General features: G+C 51.5%; 1 protein-coding gene across 2 annotated transcripts in view; it reads left to right on the top strand.

Annotated features, from left to right (window-relative positions):
* The window catches only part of Igdcc3 (immunoglobulin superfamily DCC subclass member 3), a 50356-nt gene extending 28825 nt beyond the window's left edge, over positions 1-21531 (top strand). Inside the window, exons 3-14 of one of the 2 annotated variants that reach the window (XM_052188019.1) lie at positions 13015-13159; positions 13506-13636; positions 13968-14105; positions 15766-15924; positions 16805-16970; positions 17213-17460; positions 17647-17811; positions 18550-18741; positions 18870-18974; positions 19642-19720; positions 19837-20053; positions 20774-21531. In XM_052188019.1, the coding sequence (XP_052043979.1) occupies positions 13015-13159; positions 13506-13636; positions 13968-14105; positions 15766-15924; positions 16805-16970; positions 17213-17460; positions 17647-17811; positions 18550-18741; positions 18870-18974; positions 19642-19720; positions 19837-20053; positions 20774-20977 (1949 nt within the window). In that variant the 3' untranslated portion in view covers positions 20978-21531. Of the gene's footprint in view, positions 1-13014; positions 13160-13505; positions 13637-13967; positions 14106-15765; positions 15925-16804; positions 16971-17212; positions 17461-17646; positions 17812-18549; positions 18742-18869; positions 18975-19581; positions 19721-19836; positions 20054-20773 lie in introns of both variants that reach the window. The other variant, XM_052188018.1, reaches the window with a different exon arrangement.
* Positions 21532-22393: the final 862 nt, after the last annotated feature.

Below are 22393 nucleotides of genomic sequence, written 5' to 3'. Positions count from 1 at the left end.
GGATCTGGTGCCCTCTTCTGGCCCCTGACGTCAACATCCATGCACATAAAATAAATATGCACATAAAAAGTAAAAATAAGTCTTTTTTTAAAAAAATCAAAATTCCGGGCTGGAGAGGTGGCTCAGCGGTTAAGAGCACTGACTGCTCTTCCGTAGGTCCTGAGTTCAAATCCCAGCAACCACATGGTGGCTCACAACCATCCATAATGACATCCGACACGCCCTCTTCTGGAGTGTCTGAAGACAGCTACAGTGTACTAACATATGATAAATAAATAAATCTTAAAAAAAAAAAATCAAAATTCCAGCACTTGGGTGGCAGAGGCAGGTGAATCTCTGTGAGTTCAAGGTTGCTTTATTATGTAGAGTGAGTTCCCGGACAGCCAGGGTTACACAGAGAAACCTTGTCTCAAAAAAAAAAAAAAAGACAAAACAAACAAACAAAAGCAAAACAACCACAGTCTATTCAGAGACGGAAAACAAGTACAGATTCTGTGACTACGGAATTATCTTTTGCGAATAGAGAGATGAGACGCCGTAATGATGAGGGCCATGAATGTTCTCAATGGCAATGAGTTTCCTCAGGAGCCACAACAAAGAGACACTAACAGGGCTGGAGAGACGAGGGCTCAGCTGTTAAGGGAACTGGCAGCTCTTCCAGAGGCCCTGAGTTCAAGTTCCAGCAACCACATGGTGGCTCACAACCATCTATGATATGGTCTGATGCCCACTTCTGGCATGCAGGTGTACATGCAGATACAGTATTCATAGACATAAAAAATAAAAAATAAATCTTAAAAAATTAAAAAGAGAGTCACTGTTTAAAAGGGGGGAGAGGGAGGGAGGGAGAGAGACAGAGAGAGACAGACAGAGAGAGAGAGACAGAGAGACCAAGTATTAAGAGCATCGTGGCTTTGTGGGTTTGGGGAGAAGGGACAGAATGAGATGGGGAAGGTGCAGGTGGGTGTGCAATTGCAGCAATAGTCGCAGTGGTGAGACCTTAAGCCCCAAAAAACAACAGGAAAGAAAAGGGAGGGTAGGCTGGGTGATGGTGGTGTACACCTGTAATCCCAGCACTCTGGGAAGCAGAGGCAGGCGGATTTCTGAGTTTGAGGCCAGCCTGGTCTACAGAGTGAGCTCCAGGACAACCAGGGCTACACAGAGAAACCCTGTCTCAAAAAAAGAAAGAAAGAAAGAAAGAAAGAAAGAAAGAAAGAAAGAAAGAAAGAAAGAAAGAAAGAAAGAAAGAAAGAAAGAAAGAAAGAAAGAAAAGGGAGGGCAAGTCAGTCAGGACCAATTAGGACCAGTTAGCCATGAGAGGGAGAGAGGTGGGTCAGTGATTCCTTCGTGTATATAACCTGACCTACTGCCACATAATGGGGCTGTTAATGAAGTGTACAGGGAAGAGAGACTCTCTGTTTGATCTAGTCTGATGAGTCCTGTGACTTTTTAGAAAAACTTTTGAAACCCTCTGCAAATGGTTTGTTTCTAAGGTGTTAGGAGACTTCCAACCAACCACTGTCCATCCCAGCTAAGAAACTCTATGGTCCTCCCATGGATTTGAACTTCCTGCCTCCTGAAAATAGATAAGACTTGTTCTAGAGAATTTTGGGGGTTGGAGGACCCTCAGGTCTCCATCTGTGGGGGCTTGGTGTTGAGGTACTAGAGATTCCAGGAGGCAACAGTGTGCTTGCAGAATACAATGCAGAAGCGTCCTCTCCCTGGGTCAGGAGGGAACTCCCTAGTGTTGTCCTAGAATCTTTTAAAATTTTTAATTGTGTGTATGTGTGTACACAAATGCACATGCCCATGGAGGTCGAAGACATCAGATCTTCCTTGAGCTGTATCTAGTCACAGGCGACAGTCAGCTTGCCAGCATGGAGGCTGGGGAAGGAAATCAGGCTCTCTGCAAGAACAGCATATGCTCTTAACCAGAAAGCAAAACAAAACAACATGAAGACAACAAAAACTCCAAGGTCTCCTGTTGTTGGGGTTTTGTCTAAGCTCCACCCCACACCTACCTGGCAATAGCCAGGTATGCCCCACCCCAGAGATCTGGCCCACTATAAGAGGGGCTACTTGCTCCATCTCTCTCCCTCTTTGCTCTCCGCTCTCCCACATTCTCTCACATCTCTATCCCTTGGGCTCTCCGCCCCCCCCCCCCACGTGGTCATGGCCGGCCTCCACTCCACTTCTCTACTCTCTCTCTATTCTCATTCTCTCTCTCTCTCCCCCCTCTCTCTTTCTCTCCCCCACTAACTCCCATCCCCTACTCTGAATAAACTCTATTCTATACCATGCCTCTGTGTGTGTGGTCCCTCAGGGGGCAGAGGTGCCCAGGCAAGGGCCTGCCTGGGCATCCCCTTTCCCACACTGCTGAGCCACACTCCCTTAACCCCCAATCCTCTCCTTTTTAAGCCCCCTTCACCTGTAGCCCAGGCTGGTCCCAACAATAAGTAGCCAGGCATGACCTTGAACTTCCAACCTTCCTGTTGATCCTTTTGAATGCTGGGAGTGCATGTATGTGGTGCTGGAGACAGAACCCGGGGCTTTGTGCTTGCTAGGCAAGCACTCTACGACAGAGCTACATCCCCAGTATCATTTTAGAGTCTGATATTGTCTTTATTTTTAGGTCCATACCTTGGCTATTACGGTTTCTATCCTTCTCCACTTTCATTTTACAGATGAGTAAAACCAAGGTTGGAATTGAAAAGATACATAGCCTGTGGCAGAGCCGTGCCTGGTCCAGCTAGCCTTTATTCTATTACCTAACCCCTACTCCATCAATCCCTACAAATCTTAATATATGGCTCTGGAAATTTGAGGGAAGTGTCTGTTTTTGTTGAGTTGTCCTGGTGGTCATGTGAAAGTAATTTACTTAATAGCTCCAGCCTGGGCCCCTAACCAGACGCTCTTCCGGGAGGTGAGAGAGATCCGGTGTCCGGACCAGAACAACGGAAGTGAAGGATATGGTGGGAGCCGGCAGGTTTACATAGGGAGATTGGTGACCCTGACACTAACAGAGACACACAGTCTGCGTGGAGAGGCTCTGCTGGACCTGGGCATTTCTAAATGCAACACAGAGATTCATTCTCAGGGCCACCCCACCCCCGAGTGGGCCACACTTGGTGCCTTGAAGGTTACATCTGGGCAATATTTCGAACTCAAAAGCTTTAACTCTGCTATTGCACAAGGAGGAAAAAAACAAAACAAACAAAACTGAGAGGGACTTTGACTTCACTAGGACTGTGTAATCCGTTGTTTAAAGAGTTGGCTCAAGTTGGGGCCTCACCTTGCCAGCCACTGGCATATCACCACGCTTTGTCCTCCCAGCCTGAGGGAAAAATACTTCTCCATTTGTATATCCCACTGGGGACCCCACTGAGCTGAGCCTCCCCACTCTGGAAAGACCCCCATACTTGTTTAAAGAAGAGCCGCCTGGAACAAGCTCCTCTTGGCTATTTATTTACCTGTGTTAATAGAATTTAGGGCCATTAGTGTGGTGATAACACTGCCTTATCATGGTGCTTTTCGGCATTAGTTACACTCTATAAAACCACCAAACCCTGGGGCAATTAAACTAAAGTGAACTTGCTGTGTGTGGTTGTCTCTTCAGGACCTTCGCTGAGTCTAAGAACTAGAGCACCCGTCACATTTGAGCAGCTTGTGAATGTGTGGGGGTTGTTTTGTTTTGTCTGTTTTTTGTTTTGTTTTGTTTTTACTGAGGGCAGCTCTGATGCTGGGAAGGAGCTCTGGATCTGGAGTCCACCCACTTTCTATTTAAACATTAGTTTCATTGACTATCTGTGTGACCTTTAGCAAATTCCTAGCTTCTCTGAGCCCTAGAAAAGGTGGCAGTCTCTGCCTCTTATGGTTATTGTTTCAATGTAATATCTAACCTTTAGCTCCAAGTAGGCCTGGTCTCTTTTTGGTTTGTTTGTTTGTTTTTTCAAGACTGGGTTTCTGTGTGCAGCCCTGACTGTCCTGAAACTTACTCTGTAGACCAGGCTAACCTTGAACTCAGAGTTTCAGCCTGCCTCTACTTCCCCAGTACTGGGATTAAAAGTGTGCCTCCGCCACCCAGCTCGATGGACCTGTTTTTAGAGCCGTATTTTAAAATCTTTTGTTTTATGTGTATGGGTGTTTTTTCTGCATGTATATCTGTGTACCACACATACATACATTTGGTATTCTCAGAGGCTAGAAGAGGGCATTGGAATTATAGACTATTGTGAGCCACAAATGGGTACTGCATATAAAACCTAGGTTCTCAGGAAGAGCAGCCAGTGCTCTTAACTCCTGAGCCATTTTGCCAGTGCTCACAGGCAAATTGTGAGAGCACCTAGAGCCTGGTGATTTCACTAGGCTCTTTCCTGAGTGTAATGAGAACATCTAAGGACAGTGCCCAGGGGTGAACAGCTTTGCCCCTGGGGTACCAGAGAGTCTGGTCCTGGTGCTCTTTTTTGTTTGTTTGTTTGTTTGTTTTTGTTTTTTTGTTTTTGTTTTTTGATTTTTTTTTTTTTTTTTTTTTTTTTTTTTGGTTTTTTCGAGACAGGGTTTCTCTGTGTAGCCCTGGCTGTCCTGGAACCCACTCTGTAGACCAGGCTGGCCTCGAACACAGAAATCCGCCTGCCTCTGTCTCTGCCTCCCAAGTGCTGAGTGCGCCACCACGCCCAGCTCCTGGTACTCTTAATCAGTGTGTATATGTCAGATGAATACTCAGGATGGGCTCAGCAGGTCTGCTGTGTGACTGGGACAGGTGATGTACCTCCTGAGCCAAACCCCAGGACGTATGTTCACCTGATATGAAGCAGGAAAATAAGACAAAAATACTTGAAACTGGGCTTGCTTTTGAAACCCTAGTCAGTGGAAGCACCACATGGGGTGGAGGTGGGGGTGAGGGGGTGGGGGTGGGGGCTCGGGCTCCCTTCACTTCCTCTGTTCCCTTCCCCCTCTCCCTCTAATGCTCCAGAGGCCCCCACAATGTGTCACATCCACCCTTAGGCACACATACCTAATAGGCAAGCACACCCTCTCCTGGCACACTTCACACTCTCCGTGGGAGGCAGGAAGTGGAGGAGGAGGAGTCCAGGGAGGAGCTGGAGCCTCCAAACTTGCCGGCTAAGTGATTAAACTAGAGCTTTGAGGACTTTTATTCTCCTAGGATTGTAAAAGCCCAGCTTAGGGACTCTGGATAGCCTCAGCTCGTGGTCTCCCTGCCATTCTGCCTTTGACCTACCTAAGGTGCTACCAAAGTTTGGAGGTCCCCCAGTCTTGAAGGAGCCAATGACTGGAAGACTTTCCTAAAGGAAACGCTCCCCCCACACACACACACCATCCCACACTGCTCCCCTTTCCAGGCCCCCATTTGTCAGAGGTGGCTGCAGAGGGGTGAGCTGTGGATTTATGACTGCGGACTTGAAAGACAAAGTTGCCTTTTGTGTTGGAATTGGGGGCAGAGTAGGGGGATTGGTGAGCTGGTGGCGGAGCTGGGAGGTGGGAGAGAGAGCCTGGAGTTCAGGGGCCCAAGAAGGGGTCAGGAGCTTGAGGAGGCAGACTGAAGAGGCAGACTGAAGGATGCTCGGGCTCCTCAGCAGGGTCACCTGGCAAAAGCTGGGCAGCAAAGCCCAGCAGGCTTCTAAACGCCAGTCTTAAGGAGCTGCCTTAGATCCATTTACTCTTCTGCTGTTCCAACATCCACACAGCCCTTCCCACTTCCTAGTGCACTCTTTGGATTCAGAACCCCAGTTTCACCCACAGTAAAGTCCACAGAGCTGAGTTGTGCTTTTTACCACCTGGGTGACCACAGCTGCTCAGTGCCTGTTACTCCTCAATAGAGCCAAAATGAAGGGTTAAGGGGGATCTGGATGGCGGGGTCACATGAGTGCTGGGAGTGGTGAGTCTGGGCCAGGGAGAACTGGGTTAAAAGGCCTGTACTTCCCACCAGCTGCCCCAGGACCCTTGCCATCTCTGCCCTCCTTCCCCTAGTCCTTTTGGGATGTGACATTTACAGAGGTGTCCGTGGGGTTAGAGAACATGGGAGGTGGAACACAACTGGCTCCTCACCTTTCAGAGTCCAAATCCCACTAGGCCTCACCGCTGCTTCTGATGAATGGGTCTGGAAGGAGGCCAGCGTCACCATCGCCATCGGGGCCCAGTTCAGCAGGTGTTTTAACTACACCTCAGAGAGCCACATCCAAAGGGCAGAATGAGCCTGGCCAATAAAGGCATGAGTTTATGGGCTTCGTAAACATTTTACTAGAGAAATCAAGGCCTCGATTGCCCAGCGGCCCCTTCCAACCGACAGCTTGTCTCTATGAAACCTCCGAGCATAAGTCAGATAGAAGACCACACTCTGGTTAATACCTTGTTGTCCCTCACCTCCAATGACCCCCTCCCCAGTCACCATTTTCTTGCAAATCCCCTCCAGTCCTATCTTCAGAGTACTTGAGGTGCATGCTTTTGCCTCCATCTCCTGGGAAAGAGGCTTGACTCTTGATGGAGTCATTCGCCCCCAGCCTTGCTCTTTTGTAACCTCATGACTCTCTTTTAGTTCCGTTTTCCTGGTTCCCTACAACAGCAGGTAGCAGCTAGCCTAGTGAGCGGATCACCTGTTTTACAGGTGACAAAATACAAATTCTGAGAGCCAGGTGTGGTGGCACACATGGCTCGAACCCCAGCACTTAGGAAGCAGAGGCAAGGGGATCTCTGAGCTTGAGTCCACTGCGTCCTACCCCGGGAAGTGAGTTCCGGACAATTGGAGATATATAGTGAGTCCCTGTCTCAAAACAAACAAATGAAACCCAACCAAAAAAAAAGTTCTGAGAGATTGTATCACTTGCCCAAGTTCTCAGGGTTCATAATGGAGAGCTGAAGTTGGGGTGAATGGAATTGTAGTGTTGAACTTTGAACTCGGGTTTTGTGTGATTCCAGAGTCTTTAACGTCTGTACTGTTACTGCAAAAAGTTCTTAGCAAATATTTCCCAACTTGGGACAGGAAAGAATCTACACATCTACTGACTGAACCATCACCATCAAGTGTTGTTTATTGTGAGGGTTTTTGTTTGGTTTGGTTTGGTTTGCTTTGCTTGCTTGCTTTCTCTTTGTTTTTTTGAGATAGGGTTTCTCTGTGTAGACCAGGCTGGCCTCAAACTCACTCTGTAAACCAGACTGGCCTTATACTCATAGAGACCCACTTGTCTCTGCCTCCCAAATGCTAGGATTAAAGGCATGTGCCACCACGCCCAGCCCCCAGTTATTGTTTTGTTTTTCTGATATGGGAGGCCTAACGTATTATTTGAACGTTTTTTCATAAGCATTTATTTTATATTAATTATTTAAATTAATTTTATTTTAATTTAATTAATTTAGGGGGTATGTGCATGTGTAAGTGTAGATGCCCACAGAACCCAGAAGAAGGCATCCGATACCCTAGAGCAGTTATGAGCTGCTCTAAGTGAGTACTAGAAATCACACTCAGGCCGGGCAGGGGTGGCGCATGCCTGTAATCCCAGCACTCTGGGAGGCAGAGGCAGGCAGATTCTGAGTTCAAGGCCAGCCTGGTCTACAGAGTGAGTTCCAGGACAGCCAGGGCTACACAGAGAAACCCTGTCTCAAAACAAAAAACCAAAAACCAAACAAACAAAAAAATCTACCGGATGGTGGTGGTACATGCCTTTAATCCAAGCACTTTGGAGGCAGACTATGGTGGTTTGAATATGCTTGGCTCGGGAGTGGTTTTATTAGGAGGTGTGGCCTTGTTGGAGTAGGTGTGGACTTGTTGGAGGAAGTGTGTCCCTGGGAGGGTGGGCTATGAGTCTCTCCTCCTAACCATGTGGGAGGCAGTCTTCCAGTGGCCTTAGATGAAGATGTAGAACTCTCAGCTCCTGCACCATGCCTGCTTGGATGCTGCCATGCTCCTGCCTTGAGGATAATGGACTGAACCTCTGTAAGCAAGTCCCAATTAAATGTTGTCCTTATAAGAGTTACCTTAGTCATGGTTTCTGCTCATGGCAAGACTTCTGTGTCTTAGGGTTTTGCTAGTATGTGTGTTATGTTTACAGGACATCTCAATTTTACCTGGGTGTATATCACTACACTGTCTTGGAGCAGTGGGCTGAGTTTTAGAATTTTAATCAGCTATAAATTATAGATTGAATTTACATAAATGTGAGTGTGTGTGTGTGTGTGTGTGTGTGTGTGATTAGGATCTTTGGATAAATCTTCATAGTGGTCCCCTCTTGAATGATGGTATGGAAAGGGTATGGTCAGCTCTCAGAACCCTCTCCTCACATCCCCCCTCCCTGCCCCCATTGACCGGAGACATCCACTAACTTTGACAAAGTGTGCATTTTCCAAATATGCCCACAGCTTCTTTTATCATCTCCTCACCAGATAGGAATCTGACTGCAGCCAGAGGTGGAGACCTGCACTCCCTTCCCAGCCCACTGCCTCCATCCTCCCCTGCCCTCGGTGTCCCCCTGGAGCCTGTCTAATCAAATCCAGGCCTGACCTCTGCAAAAAGCCCTGGACCAGGCAATAAGTTCCTCTCCGAAGCTGCTGTAGACTTGGTTCTCAGGAGATCCCGTCCCTCTGGGTGATTTATAGGGGTGTCCAGGACCATTTCCTGTCATTTCTGTTTCCTTCCAACCAAGGGTTGCTGGCCTCACTCTCTGCCCCTCTTGTCTCTGCCATAACCTGCTGTACCCATGGTGGGTCAGGGAATGTGAGGGGACAGGATGCTGGCCATCTTCTTCCCTCTGTTGCTTCCTTGGGCCCTCATACCTGGCAGGGTTCCCACCTACTTTGTTACTGTTCCTGTCATTCAGCTGAAGTGAGGAACCCAAACTGTCCTCAGAGGACCAACAAATGTCTGAAGAAGTGGAAAGCACCAGCAGTCACGGCACGATTTAATGTTCAGCAGCTAATACCGGCCATAGCCGTAACCAGCCTCCACAATCTTCAACCATAGTGGCCTCTGTGGTGACGTGTTTGGGGAACTCAGAGGTCTCACTGGTAGTCTGATGTTCCATGTGTACCCAGGAACCCTTTCCCTGGAAGGTTAATAACATAAAAGTACCCAGGAACCCGGCACTGCTATCTCAAGGCCAAACATGAGGAGACTGTATTTTCATTTTAAATTCAGAATCCCCGTGTGAAGCCCAAGTCTGGCTTGAATTCATGACCATCCTGCCTCAGCCTCCCGAATACCTGGATTACGGCATACGTTGCCGCCCCTGGCTGAGGTATGGAAGCTCATGCCTAGAGCCCCAGTACAGGGGAAGCGAAAGAAGCATTGAGTTTGAGGCCAGCCTGGGCTACCTACCAAAACTTCTCTATCTAGCTGAGCAGCTCTCTGGCCTGGAGACTGTGGCAAAGGTAAGAGCAGAATCTGAGGATCCTGAAGGGCACTAGTCCTTCCTTCATGCTGCATAAACTAGAGGCAAGCCTCTAGGCTGCAAGCTCTCGGCAAGCCTTCGGGCAGAGCAGAGACTGAGTGAAGGATGTGGAGAGGAGAGGGGAGCAGAAGGCTTGGTGACAGGGCACAAGCACCCCTGACAGGCCAGCCAGACCCCAGGGGAAGCTGAGGAACGAACTCTATCTGTACTCATGACCTGCCTTCCAGCCATTAAGAAAAGGCTGCTTTTAGCAGCCGGGAGGTGGTGGCGCACGCCTGTAATCCCAGCACTCTGGAGGCAGAGGCAGGCGGATTTCTGAGTTCGAGGCCAGCCTGGTCTATAGAGTGAGTTCCAGAACAGCCAGGACTACACAGAGAAACAAAAAATTGAAAAAAATCCAATAAATAAATAAACAAATAAACAAATAAACAAATAAATAAATAAAAATTAAAAAAGGCTGCTTGGGGCTGGGGAGTTGGCTCGGCTAAGAGCACTGGCTCCTCTTGCAGAGGACTTGGGTTCAGTTCCCAGCACCAACATGGCAGCTCTCAACTGTCTGTAACTCCAGTTCCAGGCCAGCAGGCTCCCTCTTCTGGCCTGTTTGGGCAGCAGGCACATATATGGTGTACAGACAGAGATGCAGGGAAAATACCCATTACACATAAAATAAAATTAAATGAATAGTATCTCTTAGTTTGTTTGGTTTTTCAAGACAAGGTTTCTCTGGTTAGCCCTGGCTGTCTTGGAAATTGCTCTGTAGAGCAGACTGTCCTTGAACTCACAGAAATCTGCATGCCTTTGCTTCCTACGTGCTGGAATTAAAGACATGCAGCACCACTGCCCTGCTAAAAATAAATATCTAGAAGAAGAAAGAGGAGAAGGAAAAGGAGAAGGAGGAAGAGGAGGAGGAGAAGGAAGAGGAGGAGGAAGAGGAGGACGGGGAGGAAGAGGAGGCTAAGAGGAGAAGAGCCCTGGTTTAAGATGCCCTTTGCTGCAGGGTTCCCAGCCCTGCAGAGAGCAGAAACTGGCTGGGGAACTAAGGAACACTCCCACCTCCCGCCTCCCGTCCCATTCCACAGAAGGCCCAGGCGCCAGTGCCCCTTTTGCAAGACATAAGGATTCGGTTCAAAATGGTTTTCTAGCATTTTTGGACAAGCAAAGCAGCCCTTCAGAGTGAGTGTAGTGTGTTAGCAAGCACAACACTCAGGGACTGTAAGGGCCACTCTGGTGCAGGCAGTGGGACCATGCAGGGGACCTTTAGGAATCCAGTGATCCTACTGGTATGCGGACTGACCCCTTCCCTCGTCCAGCCCCTGCCAGCACCGGCATTCCTTTCAGCATCTCTATATTCAACCCTGCTGTGCTGACAGTCTCCTGAGGCTGGGGAGTTGAGGGAGGGCTGCCCAGCAGAGGCCAGACTCCTCCATCCCAGCATCTAGGACTGAGAAACAGCAACCTCTTCTGCCTCTCCTCAGGCCAGTTCTAGAACCTACACAGAGTCCAGACTGAGAACTAGAGGCAAAAAAGGCTGTTTCTGTCATCGAGGAGGCAGGCATCTGCAGGCAGCAGAGCCATTAGCCCCCGGTTGAAGAGGTGGGGTGTGTAGGGAGCTACTGTGCCTTTCCAGCTGGGTTGAGGTGATCTCAGCTCCTACATAGGCAGGGTCTGAGGGAGGGGATAAGATAGCAGACTCTGTAGCCTGAATTCTCTCCCCCCACCCCCAAGATCTGTCTCCAGCCCTACCTCCTGGAGGCTAAGCTGGGCAGGGCCTGGAGCCTTCTCTACCACTCCCTAGTCCTAGGTTGACCCACAGGCTTTTGGCCAAGCACAACCTTTAGCCTGAGGCGGGGCAGGCTGACCTCGGGATGCTCCCAGGAGATTCTCTCCTCAAGTCTGATGGGGACCTCAGCTGGACCACCTGCCTTCCCCTCCTGAGTCCAGGCCCCCAATCCTGTCCACAAGAACTTTACCCACAGGGAGATACTCATGATTGATCAACTACACAACCACAGAAACACACAGACCCACTGCCGTGGTAGCTGGCTGATTCAAACCCCTACTGTGGTCCAGATGGGGTCAGGCCACATACAGGAGACAGCGCCAGGCTTCCCAGCAAACACGCAGCCCAGAACACATGTCCAAGGAGCTGTGCACACCCGCCTACCACAGTCCCGGGAGGCCGTCAGAGAGGAGCAGGCTGGGAAGGGGATTTTTATGCATGTTTATATTTAATGAACCATATGCAAATGAGATGGGGATGGCCACAAAGGAACCAGCCCCCAGAGACTCTTGAGGGGAAGGCACAAAGGCTCGGCCTCATCTTTTCAAGCTGCCGAGCTGCGGCCGGCGGAGTCCAGAACAGGACTAGATTGAGAGAGCCTAAGAGGAAACACTGGGGCCATGAGGAGGGCTGTCTAGGCATGCCAGGGAGACCAGAGCAGGGACAGCCAGCAACAAGCTCTGGGGTCCCTGCTGCTTCGGGGGGGGGGGGCTCCTTCTGGGAGGGAGAGAGCCACTGTCCCAATTGATGGAGTGCCAGAGGGGAGGGGCTGCAGCCTGGACAGATGGTGTACCGCCTTCCTGCACTTGAAGCAAAGTGGATTTTAATGAAATCTCAGTTCCCAGCGCTGAAGCTGGGAACTCATTTGGGAGGGGCTCTCCCCCCACCCCCAGGTTTGCAGCCAGGGTGGGAACAGGGTGGAAAGAACACTTAACCAGCTGGGGGTACAAGGGGGCACCACGGGCCCCCTCTGCAGATCAGAGTTTAAGTGTGAGTCTGATCCCCCCCCCAAGGTGGGGAGGGGTCCTTGAATATTTATGACACATTGAAATGTAGATTGGAAGGTTTGACAGTCTTCTGAGAGGGCCTGTCACCTTGCATGGATACACTACCCTCTTGGGGCGCCCGTGGAAACTGCAGAAGAGCTGCGTGTAAGGGGAGAGGGCAAGGAAGGAAGGAAAAGAAGAAAAAGCCACTGGATCCCGGAGAGTCTGGCAGAGCTACTGCTGACGATGACTGTACTAGGTGATGGTGGATTAACCAGCTCCCTCTCTGGGCCTTGGTTTCCACTTCTGTAGAATGTGGCTTATGCTGTCCAGGTCACAGCAGATAAACATAAACTAGCCAACGTAGGGGAAGTGTCTGTCTCTAGGTGGCCTCTGTGAGGTCTGAGAGACCCTTCCCTCCTGTGGAAACCTCCCGCAGCCTTCACGAGTTTGTCCCTCTGGAGTTGGCCTGCCAGGCATGTCCATGCCACAGCCAAGGGAAGCCATGAATTCATTCTGGTACAATGTTGTCAATGTATTTAAAATGTCATGCTTTTTGTTTTGGTTTGGTTTTTGGTCTTCTTTTGATAACTCTGGTGGATCTCACTTCTGAGCTTTGTAGGTGACCTTGTCTTATCTCAGTGCCTCCTTTCCAGGTATCTTAAAGATTATGTCACCTATAGGTTGGAGTCTGCCTACTGGTGGGGAGGGCTGAAGGAAGGGCTGCTATGACCCCTGAGCTACTGCCCTGCCTCAAGAAGACTCTGCTCCTCAGAGGGGGACCCCTCAGCTCTCTCCCTCTGCACCTCCACAGTGCACCTTATCCGTCTCCCCTTTTCTGTCACCCCAGCTATGTCCGACTTCCACGTACACCCCCAGGCCGTCATGGGTGAGGAGGGTGGTGTGGCCCGATTTCAGTGCCAAATCCATGGGCTTCCCAAGCCCCTGATCACATGGGAGAAGAACAGAGTCCCCATCAACACAGACCATGAGAGGTGAGCCTCTTGCGGGAAGGACGGGGAGACCCGGGAAACTGGCTTGGGATGAAGTTGGTGGCAGCGCCTACAGGCTGGGACAGTGCCACTTGTGTAAGCTGCAGTCAGAATTGTGGGTCTGCGTGGCTCACTAGGCACAGCTTCTAGGCTCATGAGAGTGTGTGAGTGTTGGGTGTGTTGCTATCAGGACTAGGAGGGTACGCCCACCTGGGAGGGACCCAGTAAGCAAGCAAGCATCTGTGATCACAGCAATACGGTTGGGTGAGTGCCCATGTCTCCGTTTATGTCCCCATGGCTTGAGGTTGCAAGGACTGTGCTGGTAGTCACCTCTGCCCTCCCCTAACAGGTACACATTACTGCCCAAGGGAGTCCTGCAGATAACGGGACTTCGGACTGAGGATAGTGGTGTCTTCCACTGTGTGGCCTCAAACATTGCTAGTGTACGGGTCAGCCACGGGGCCAGGCTCACAGTGTCAGGTGAGTTCCTTTGGCCTGCATGGTTCTCTCAGTTGATCTACTACCAGACAGACCCAGTTCCCCAGTGTTACAGAGGCCCTACCAGCTTAAGAAGGCGCCTGAGGTTGGTCTCCAGCCCTCTCTTTCTGGGCAGCATGGTTTCCCTGAGCTCTCCCAATGCTAAAGGCCTGGCTGGGAGAGGAAGGGCGTTTGTCAGGACCCGCAGGTTCCACATCTCCTTGTCTTCAGAACTTGGTTGGGGACTGGTGTGTACCCTGGGTCGTGCGTGGGCAGGAGGGGGCGTGGAAAAAGCTTCCAAATGAAATAAGGAAATGCGGGTTTCTCCTGCCAGGCTCGGGCCCTGGGACCTACAAGGAGCCCACCATCCTTGTGGGGCCTGAGAACCTCACCCTGACAGTGCACCAGACTGCCGTGCTGGAGTGTGTCGCCACGGGCAACCCGCGCCCCATTGTGTCCTGGAGCCGCCTGGGTGAGCCTTATCCCCGCTTCTCTGCTCTCAGACCAGCCTACCCCCCTGGAAGGGCTGGTCTCACGGTCTCATCACCCAGCTCTGGGGGGGCTTTACATTGTATTTGTTTTCCACCAGGGTCAATCCGATCCTCTCCCTGTGGCCTGGGGAGGGGTTGAGTTTCTCTGGAGGTCAGCCTGCTGTTACATTCTCTCTCTCCCGGCGGGGCTGGCTTAGTTCCCTGGGTTACCGAGTACAGGCAGTCCTGTCTCTCTAGCCCCTAGAACTCTCTGCAGCACCCAGTGTCTCCCATCCCACCCTCCGTGCCTGGCCACACCCCCACTATGCAATCCTCAGCCTTCAAAATCTCAGCAAGCATCCCACCGTGGTTCAGCCCCGCCCCGTCCCCCTCCCCTCCCGCCGCGCTTGCCTGCTCCCAAGTCTGCCCAGCCAGAATCCCCACGCAGCTGAAGAAAGCCGTGAAAGGGTGCAGATGGGCCACTAGTCTGAGCTGAAAGGTCACTGGGGGAAGGAGCCTCTAGAGGGGGTGGGGTGGGGTCACATTCACAGGGAGACTATGCCACACTAGCAGCTGAGTGCTGGGGGACGGGCTTGGGGGAGTGGGGGGGGGGGAGGCCGTGTGGGATAATGGAGTAGATTTCACCACTTCAGTGCCTGAATGGGGAGCTGTCTCCTTGTGTTCTGGCTGTGCTAATCTGATCCCTGGGGTGGGGGGAGGGTCTGGGTCCCAGGGAGAGGCTGCAAAGAGGAGGCTATCATCAGGAGCCACTAGGCACTTCAGGGGCCATCTGCTCCATCATTTCTCCTAGCAGGAGAGAAAGAATGGCTCAGGGGCCTAATACGTGTGGGGAACAGTTAACCAAGGCCCTTTACTGAGGAATTTCCCAGAGCCTTTATATCCCTGGGCATGCGCCTCAGCATCCTAGATAGAACAGATATTCAGCCGCAGAACTTAACAACTGCTAATCAAATCCAAACCCTCTATGGGATTTAGGTAGTGGTTCTCAACCTTCCTAGTGTTGCTGGATACTTTAATACAGTTCCTTGTGTCGTGGTGAGCCCCCCCACCATAAAATTATTTCATTCCTACTTCAAAACTGTAATTTTGCTAGTTAGGAATCTTAAAAATCAGATGGGCGGTGGTGGCACACACCTGTAATCCAAGCACTCTGGGAGGCAGAGGCAGGCGGATTTCTGAGTTCGAGGCCAGCCTGGTCTACAGAGTGAATTTCAAGACAGATATGCTACACAGAGAAATCCTGCCTTGAAAAAACCAAATCCAAAAACAAACAAACAAACAAACAAACAAAAGGAATCATAAAAATCCATGTTTTCTAGTGGTCTTAGGTGACCCCTAAATCCCAACACCTAGGAGTCTAAAACAGAAGGACCTTGCCCCAGACTATGCAGGGAGACGCTGTCTAGAAACAAAGCAAACAACAGTCAAATCAGCTAGCGGTCTTCCCGCTAGAATCAGAACACTGTCCCCCTGCTGCTGGGCTCCAGGGCTCCCTGCCACTGTTGGAGATCTGGGGAGGAGTTGTGTTAGAGCCATAGGTCAGGGCTTTCTGGAAGCCTGGTGGAGGGATGAGCCTTCTGGGATATTCTTATCCTTTCTATCTCCCTGACACAGCTGGCTCCCCCTCCACTTCCTTTGCAGACGGCCGCCCCATTGGGGTGGAGGGCATCCAGGTACTGGGCACGGGAAACCTCATCATCTCAGATGTGACCGTGCAGCATTCAGGTGTCTACGTCTGTGCGGCCAACAGGCCTGGCACCCGAGTGAGGAGGACAGCCCAGGGACGGCTGGTGGTACAAGGTATGGGGCAGCCAAACCCTTCCTGTGCCCCCTCAGCATCTCTGGTCTGTGCCAGAGACCAGAACCTTCTCTCACTCCAGCATTATCTACCCTCACCCTAGCCCCGCCCCTCACCTCTCACACATCTCCTGCCAGGTCAAAGGCAGCAGGACTCCCCCAGAGTATGAGTATTAGCACCAGAGGGCTGTGGCATTCATGGACTTGCCTCCCATGATCTCAGCGGGTCACTCCCCGAGCTCACACATGCCCCTTCCCATGCAGCCGTTTCATTCACACGTGTGCCACTTCCACGCTCACACCCGCCTGCTGTGTGCTCCCCTGTACCTGTCATCTCCTCTCACACAGCAGCCAGCCTCAATTCCGTTCCCAGGGCTTTCCCCGTGGCTGTCTCCTCCTGGGGCCTGGGCACGGAGCTGGGAAGTGGGGGGAGTGGGATCTAAATGCTGTTTGTTTAGCATGCTATGTGCCCGTGGTGAATCTGCCCACACGAAAGTGATGGAGTAGTTCATTCTTGAGTGTTAATAGAGGCTTGAGCAAGCCGGGGATTGGGGGGAAGTGGAATTAGGTGGCGAAGGGGGAGGGCTCATCCATCTCCTGTCATTACAGCCTTGGAGGTGCAGTCAGCCCTATTAGCACATTTATTTATTTAACAATTTCCTGAGCAGGGAGCTCAGCTTGATTGCTTTCGGATACAGATGTCAGTCTTTTGAATAGTCCTTAAGATGGAGTCCTCTTCCTAGACGCTGGGGTGAAGGAAGAAGACACAGAGCCTCTACTGGCCTCCTGGGAGTAGTCTTCTCTGACCCACCACCCCTCTCCCCTCCCTCGTGGCTGTCCCCGGTCCTCTCTACATGACCCCTATGCCTCTCTACCCGCTCAGCCCCAGCAGAGTTTGTCCAGCATCCTCAGTCCATCTCCAGGCCAGCTGGGACCACAGCCATGTTCACCTGCCAAGCTCAGGGTGAGCCACCACCTCATGTCACATGGCTGAAGAATGGACAAGTGCTGGGGGCAGGTGGCCACGTCAGGCTCAAGAACAATAACAGGTCTGTGTGTGTGTGTGTGTGTGTGTGTGCTGGGATGCTATCCCAGGAGGAGACGGTGGTCTAAAATAAGTAGCCCAAATATATTGTGTATCTCTAGCCAGAGGAAAGTGATGCGAGCCCGGGCTTAAGTTTTAGACCCCTCACCCCTGTGCAGACAAGTCTCGCTCTGACGAGGAGGAACTCGGTCTCTTTATCTCGAGTGGGAGGTGTGGCCGACCCCTCAGGCTCTCCCTTCCCTGCAGCACACTGAGCATCTCTGGAGTCGGTCCTGAGGATGAGGCCATCTACCAATGTGTGGCTGAGAACATTGCTGGCTCATCGCAAGCCAGCGCCAGGCTGACCGTGCTGTGGGCCGAGGGGTTACCAGGCCCCCCACGCAATGTCCGTGCCGTCTCTGTGTCTTCCACTGAGGTTCGAGTGTCCTGGAGTGAGCCTCTGGCCCACACCAAGGAGATCATTGGCTATGTCTTGCACATCAGGAAGGCTGCCGGTGGGTAGTGACCCTCAGGAGAGCTCTGTCACCTACCCTCACAGTAGCTAACCCTCTACCACACATAACATCCTGACCCAACACCTTCCTTTCCTTCTGGCCCCCTGCTCCCTGACCTCAGTTTACCGAAGCTTCTACGACTCCTACCTATCTATCCCTTAACACCCCCTACTCTTTGCCTCCCAGACTCACCCAAGCTGGAGTACCAGGAAGCTGTCAGCAAGAGCACCTTTCAGCACCTGGTGAGAGACCTTGAGCCCTCCACTGCCTACAGCTTCTACATCAAGGCCTACACGCCACGGGGGGCCAGTTTAGCCTCTGTCCCCACCCTGGCCAGCACCCTGGGTGAAGGTGAGGAGTGTGGGTGTCTTATGGTTTACACCATGACCAAGGCAACTCTTGTAAGGACAACATTTCATTGGGGCTGGCTTCTAGGTTCAGAGGTTTAGTCCATAATCACCAAGGCAGGAAGCATGGCAGCGTCCAGGCAGGTGTGGTGCAGGGGAGCTGAGAGTTCTACAGCTTCATCTGAAGGCTGCTAGTGGAAGACTGACTTCCAGGCAGCCTAGGATGAGGGTCCTATAGCCGACACCCACAGTGCCACACCTACTCCAAAAGGGCCACACCTTCTAATAGTGCCACTCCCTGGGCGGAGCATACGCAAACCATCACTTTGTCATACAAAATTAAGGATGCTCAGGCTATAATCCCAGCACTTGGGAGGCAGAGGCAGGCAGATTTCTGAGTTCAAGGCCAGCCTGGTCTACAGAGTGAGTTTCAGGACAGCCAGGGCTACACAGAGAAACCCTGTCTTCAAAAACAAAACAAAACAACAAAAAGGATGCTCAGGCTGTCAGAACAGAACCATCCCATGTATCTGTTCAGGCTGTGTACTGAATGAACAAGGGGCCTCGTCCTGAGGCTGGGTGGGGACTGGCTGTGCTGGGAGGAAGGGGCAGCCTTTTCTGATTCATTGAGAGATGCTGTCTAAGCAAGAGCATGCCCTATGCAGAGACCAGGGGGCTGTGGTTCCGGGTCACGGGTGGAAATGTAGAGCTCCCACTGACTGCTAACTTCTTGGCTCTCTAGCCCCTGTGCCACCCCCGTTATCTGTGCGGTTGTTGGGCAGCTCCTCTCTACAACTGCTGTGGAAGCCCTGGCCTCGGCTGGCCCAACACAATGGGGGCTTCAAGCTGTTTTACCGCCCAGTCAGCGCAGCCTCCTTCACCGGCCCCATCTTGCTCCCTGGAACTGTCTCATCTTACAACCTCAGCCAGCTTGGTGAGGCCCGAGGAGGGTGGAGCTGGGCACGGTGTGGTACTGGGGGCTAGGGGTGGTGTCCCTTCCATTCCAGGACAAAGGTGCCTGGCAGGGAAGGGGACGTTGCTCAATAGCCCTGCCTCCTGCAGACCCCAGCACCGTGTATGAGGTGAAGCTCCTCGCCTACAACCAGCATGGAGACGGAAACGCCACGGTCCGATTTGTGTCTTTGAAGGGAGCCTCTGAGAGGACAGGTGAGGGCTAAGGATAGGACCCGTGCTGCAGCCTGGCCTGCAGGGAGAAGGATGTGTGGTAAGCAGGCTAGGAGAGAGCACAGTATCTGTAGCCTCAGGCACACAGCACCCTGGTTTTATTTATTTATTTTTTTCTGTTATGAAACAAGGTTAAGAATACCTACTTTATAAAATATGTCCAGGATGAAATGGTCCGTAAAACCAAAACAAAGCACAGCTGGTCCTGGCTGGAACTGTAACTGGGCTGATAGTGTGCTTGCCTCATGTGTACAAAGTCCTGGGTTCTACCCCCAGTGCCACAGAAACCGGGCATAGCATCTCTAATCACATCACTTAAGAGGAAGGAGCTGGAGGATCAAAAGTTGAAGGTCATCCTCAGCTACAAGTTTGAGGCCAGCCTGGACTACATGAGGCTCTGTTGTCTCAAAATGAACAGCACTAGTCCTGCTAACTGGCATAGAGCTGCTGTCCTAGCAAATACCAGAAAGGCCCAGAAGACTGAGATAGGGTCCCAAAGAAAAAGTCAGAGAGGTCAAGCAGAGCCAGAGAGCTGGGGAGTCTTGCTTCAGGCCAGGCAAGCCGCGCCCCAACCTGCCCTCCCCTCCAGCCCTGACTCCCCCTTGTGACTGCCGGAAGGAAGAGGTCACCAACCATACGTCCACTACAGGCATTGTTATCGGCATCCACATCGGAGTCACCTGCATCATCTTCTGTGTCCTCTTTCTTCTGTTTGGCCAGAGGGGCAGGTGAGTTCTGAGTCTGGGGAGGAGGGGCTGCAGGGGAAGGCAACAGAGCCGGCACCTCAATCCTCTGTCTGCCTCTATCCCTATGGTGCTCCCCTAACATCTGGCTCACCTCCTAGGGTCCTCCTGTGTAAGGATGTGGAAAACCAGCTCTCCCCTCCCCAGGGTCCCCGGAGCCAGAGGGACCCTGGTATCCTGGCCCTAAATGGAGTGAGCAGAGGAGCCGGGGGCCAGCTAGGCCGAGATGAAAAGCACGTGGAGTTGGAACAGCTGTTCCCCACCGCTGGGGCAGCTGGGGCAGCTGGGGCAGCTGGGCAGCCGGGCTCCAGACCCACGGTGAGTGCCCAGCCTCCAACCCCTCTTCCCCACTCTCTGACCCCCTCAGGGCTGCCCATCCCCACATCTTGACCATAGGACAGGATATCTAACTCCTTGGATCCTGAGTCAGGCTGGGAGTCAGTCTAGGTGTAGCCAAGCGTGTCTGGCTAGCCTGCGAGCCACGTGCTTCTGCACTTGGCGGGTAACAGCTATGAATGTGGTCCAATACAAATATCGTAACTTGACTTAAAACAGGGTGTGCCCACATATGGTGGTGTACACCTGTAATCCTAGCATTCAGGAGGGGGAGGTGTGAAAATCAGAGTTTCAGGATTATCCTCAGCTATATAGAGAGCAAGCCTGAGCTACATAATACCTTCCTTTAAAAAAAAAAAAAAAGTTATGATTTCCAGCCTAGTGGTGCACACCTTTAATCACAGCCCTCAGGAGCCAGAGGCAGGTGGATCTCTATGAGTTCTAGGCCAACGTGCTTATATAGCAAGTTCTGGGCCATCCAAAGCTACACATTAAGACCCTTGAGGGGAAAAGAGAAAGTATTTTTTTCTGTCACTTCACTGACTAAATGGTCTCCAGCATGATCTTTTTGGTGACAGTATGCTGCCGGGTGAAAAGTTTAGATGCGTCTGCTGAACCTACACCCTGGGGTGGGATGGAGTCTGGTCCTTACCTATCTCTGACTCTGAAACTGACTTCCATACCTGACACTTTCCTCCTCAGGATCCCGGAGCCCCTGCTCCATGCGAGGAGACCCAGCTTTCCATGGTGCAACTCCAAGGCTTCAACCTTGTGGCAGGGAGGACAACAGAAGCCACGTCCCCCTGTGCAGGGCCTGGGTCTATCCCAGCACCCCAGGATGTAGGCTCTGGGCTCCTCAGTGAAGGCCAGACTACCCAGCCTCCAGCAGTTGCAGCTCCGCAGTGAGCTCACTGGGGGCAATAGCCAGCGTTGGTGTGTTCCCGACGGTGGTACCCCATTCTCAGGTCAAAGGCGAGGTTTTTCCTGTTCCGTGGGATCTGGATGTCCTAGGAGCTCGCCAGTGAAGGACAGGGTTCCCAAACCACAGGGCCCAGTGGGTCCTACAAGCAAGGCCTCTCCCGGCTCCAGCTAATGCCCCCTCACCACTGCCTGCTGCCTACAGGACTTAAGAAACAAACGTTTTCCTTTAAAACTCAAAATTCAAAAGTCAACAAAGGAAGAGAAAAAAGAGAGGTGGGGGAAAAGTGAATTATACTCCAAAAATATGTCCCTGCTGCAACTCGGCCTGATGCTGTCGCCCGCCCTGCTCTGACCCTGTTTTCTCAGGATGGATTTTAGCTGTTGTGACTCTCAGCACCTACCTCAGCCGGAATGAATGTCCTTGGGGGATAGCGGGGCAGTAGCCTCAGCCTCAACCCCACTGAGCCCGAAAGCACTCCTACCTCAAGCCCCTTAATGGGGACCCCTTCCACCTATATCATTGCCCAGAGTAACAGAAAAAGGAGGGAAAAAAGGAGAAAAAAAAAAGAAGAAAAAAAAAAAAGAAAAAAAAACCTAACCCCCAAAAGAACCACTGTCCCAACTCCAAGTGTGAAAGAAACTCACAAGTCTACCTCAAGGCTCACGGCCCTCAGTGTGGCCTGTGTCATCACTGGACCCTCCCTGGCCTCCTTCTTCCCTGGCCTGGCCTACCTCTCTCCCACAGAGGCGGCTGTAGCTAGGTATCCATGGGGGCTTACAGAAATAGAGATGAAACTGGTCAGAGAGAAAATGTGAAACAAGCCAAAAACAAGAGGAAAGCTGTCCCTTGAAGTGTGAGTTGTCCCCGACTAGTCACATCCCTGCCTGCCTCCTGAGCATCGCCCGTGTGTCTGTCCACCCTTGTTCCAACCTTCTCAGACAGCCTGCTGGCCACCTGTATCCCTATAGCCCTCCTGCCTGGGTTTAGGGAAGGCCTGTCTCCTGTTCTCCCAGACAGAGGGCCCAGCCCCTGGAATGTACTGCATTGTGTGGAGGTGGGGGCTCTCCCATAGAGGCACACCAGCTTTCTGGGACCCAGGTAACCTGACCTACCCAGTCAGCAGGGGCGGCCAGGAGTTATTTTTGTATGAGGTGTGTTTACGTTTTATTTCTCTTTTCTGTTGTATTGTTCTTTGAACTACTTAGGTTAAAAAGTAAGAAACAGAAAGGAAAAAAAAAACACAAATACCTATTTTTGGTTACACTCAGAAACATTTTTTTAAATAGCAGAAGAAGAACTTTTTTTAAAGAGAAAGAAAAAGGTTAAGTGTATTCTTTAAAAAATGAGGTTAGAACATAAAGTCCCTGACCCCAGATCCTCTAGGGACTCCCACCCTGAAC

The sequence above is a fragment of the Apodemus sylvaticus genome, chromosome 7 (assembly GCF_947179515.1).
Source record: "Apodemus sylvaticus chromosome 7, mApoSyl1.1, whole genome shotgun sequence".
Taxonomy (NCBI): domain Eukaryota; kingdom Metazoa; phylum Chordata; class Mammalia; order Rodentia; family Muridae; genus Apodemus; species Apodemus sylvaticus.
Note: the sequence above shows the minus strand (reverse complement) of the source record. Positions and strands in the feature narration are given on the sequence as shown.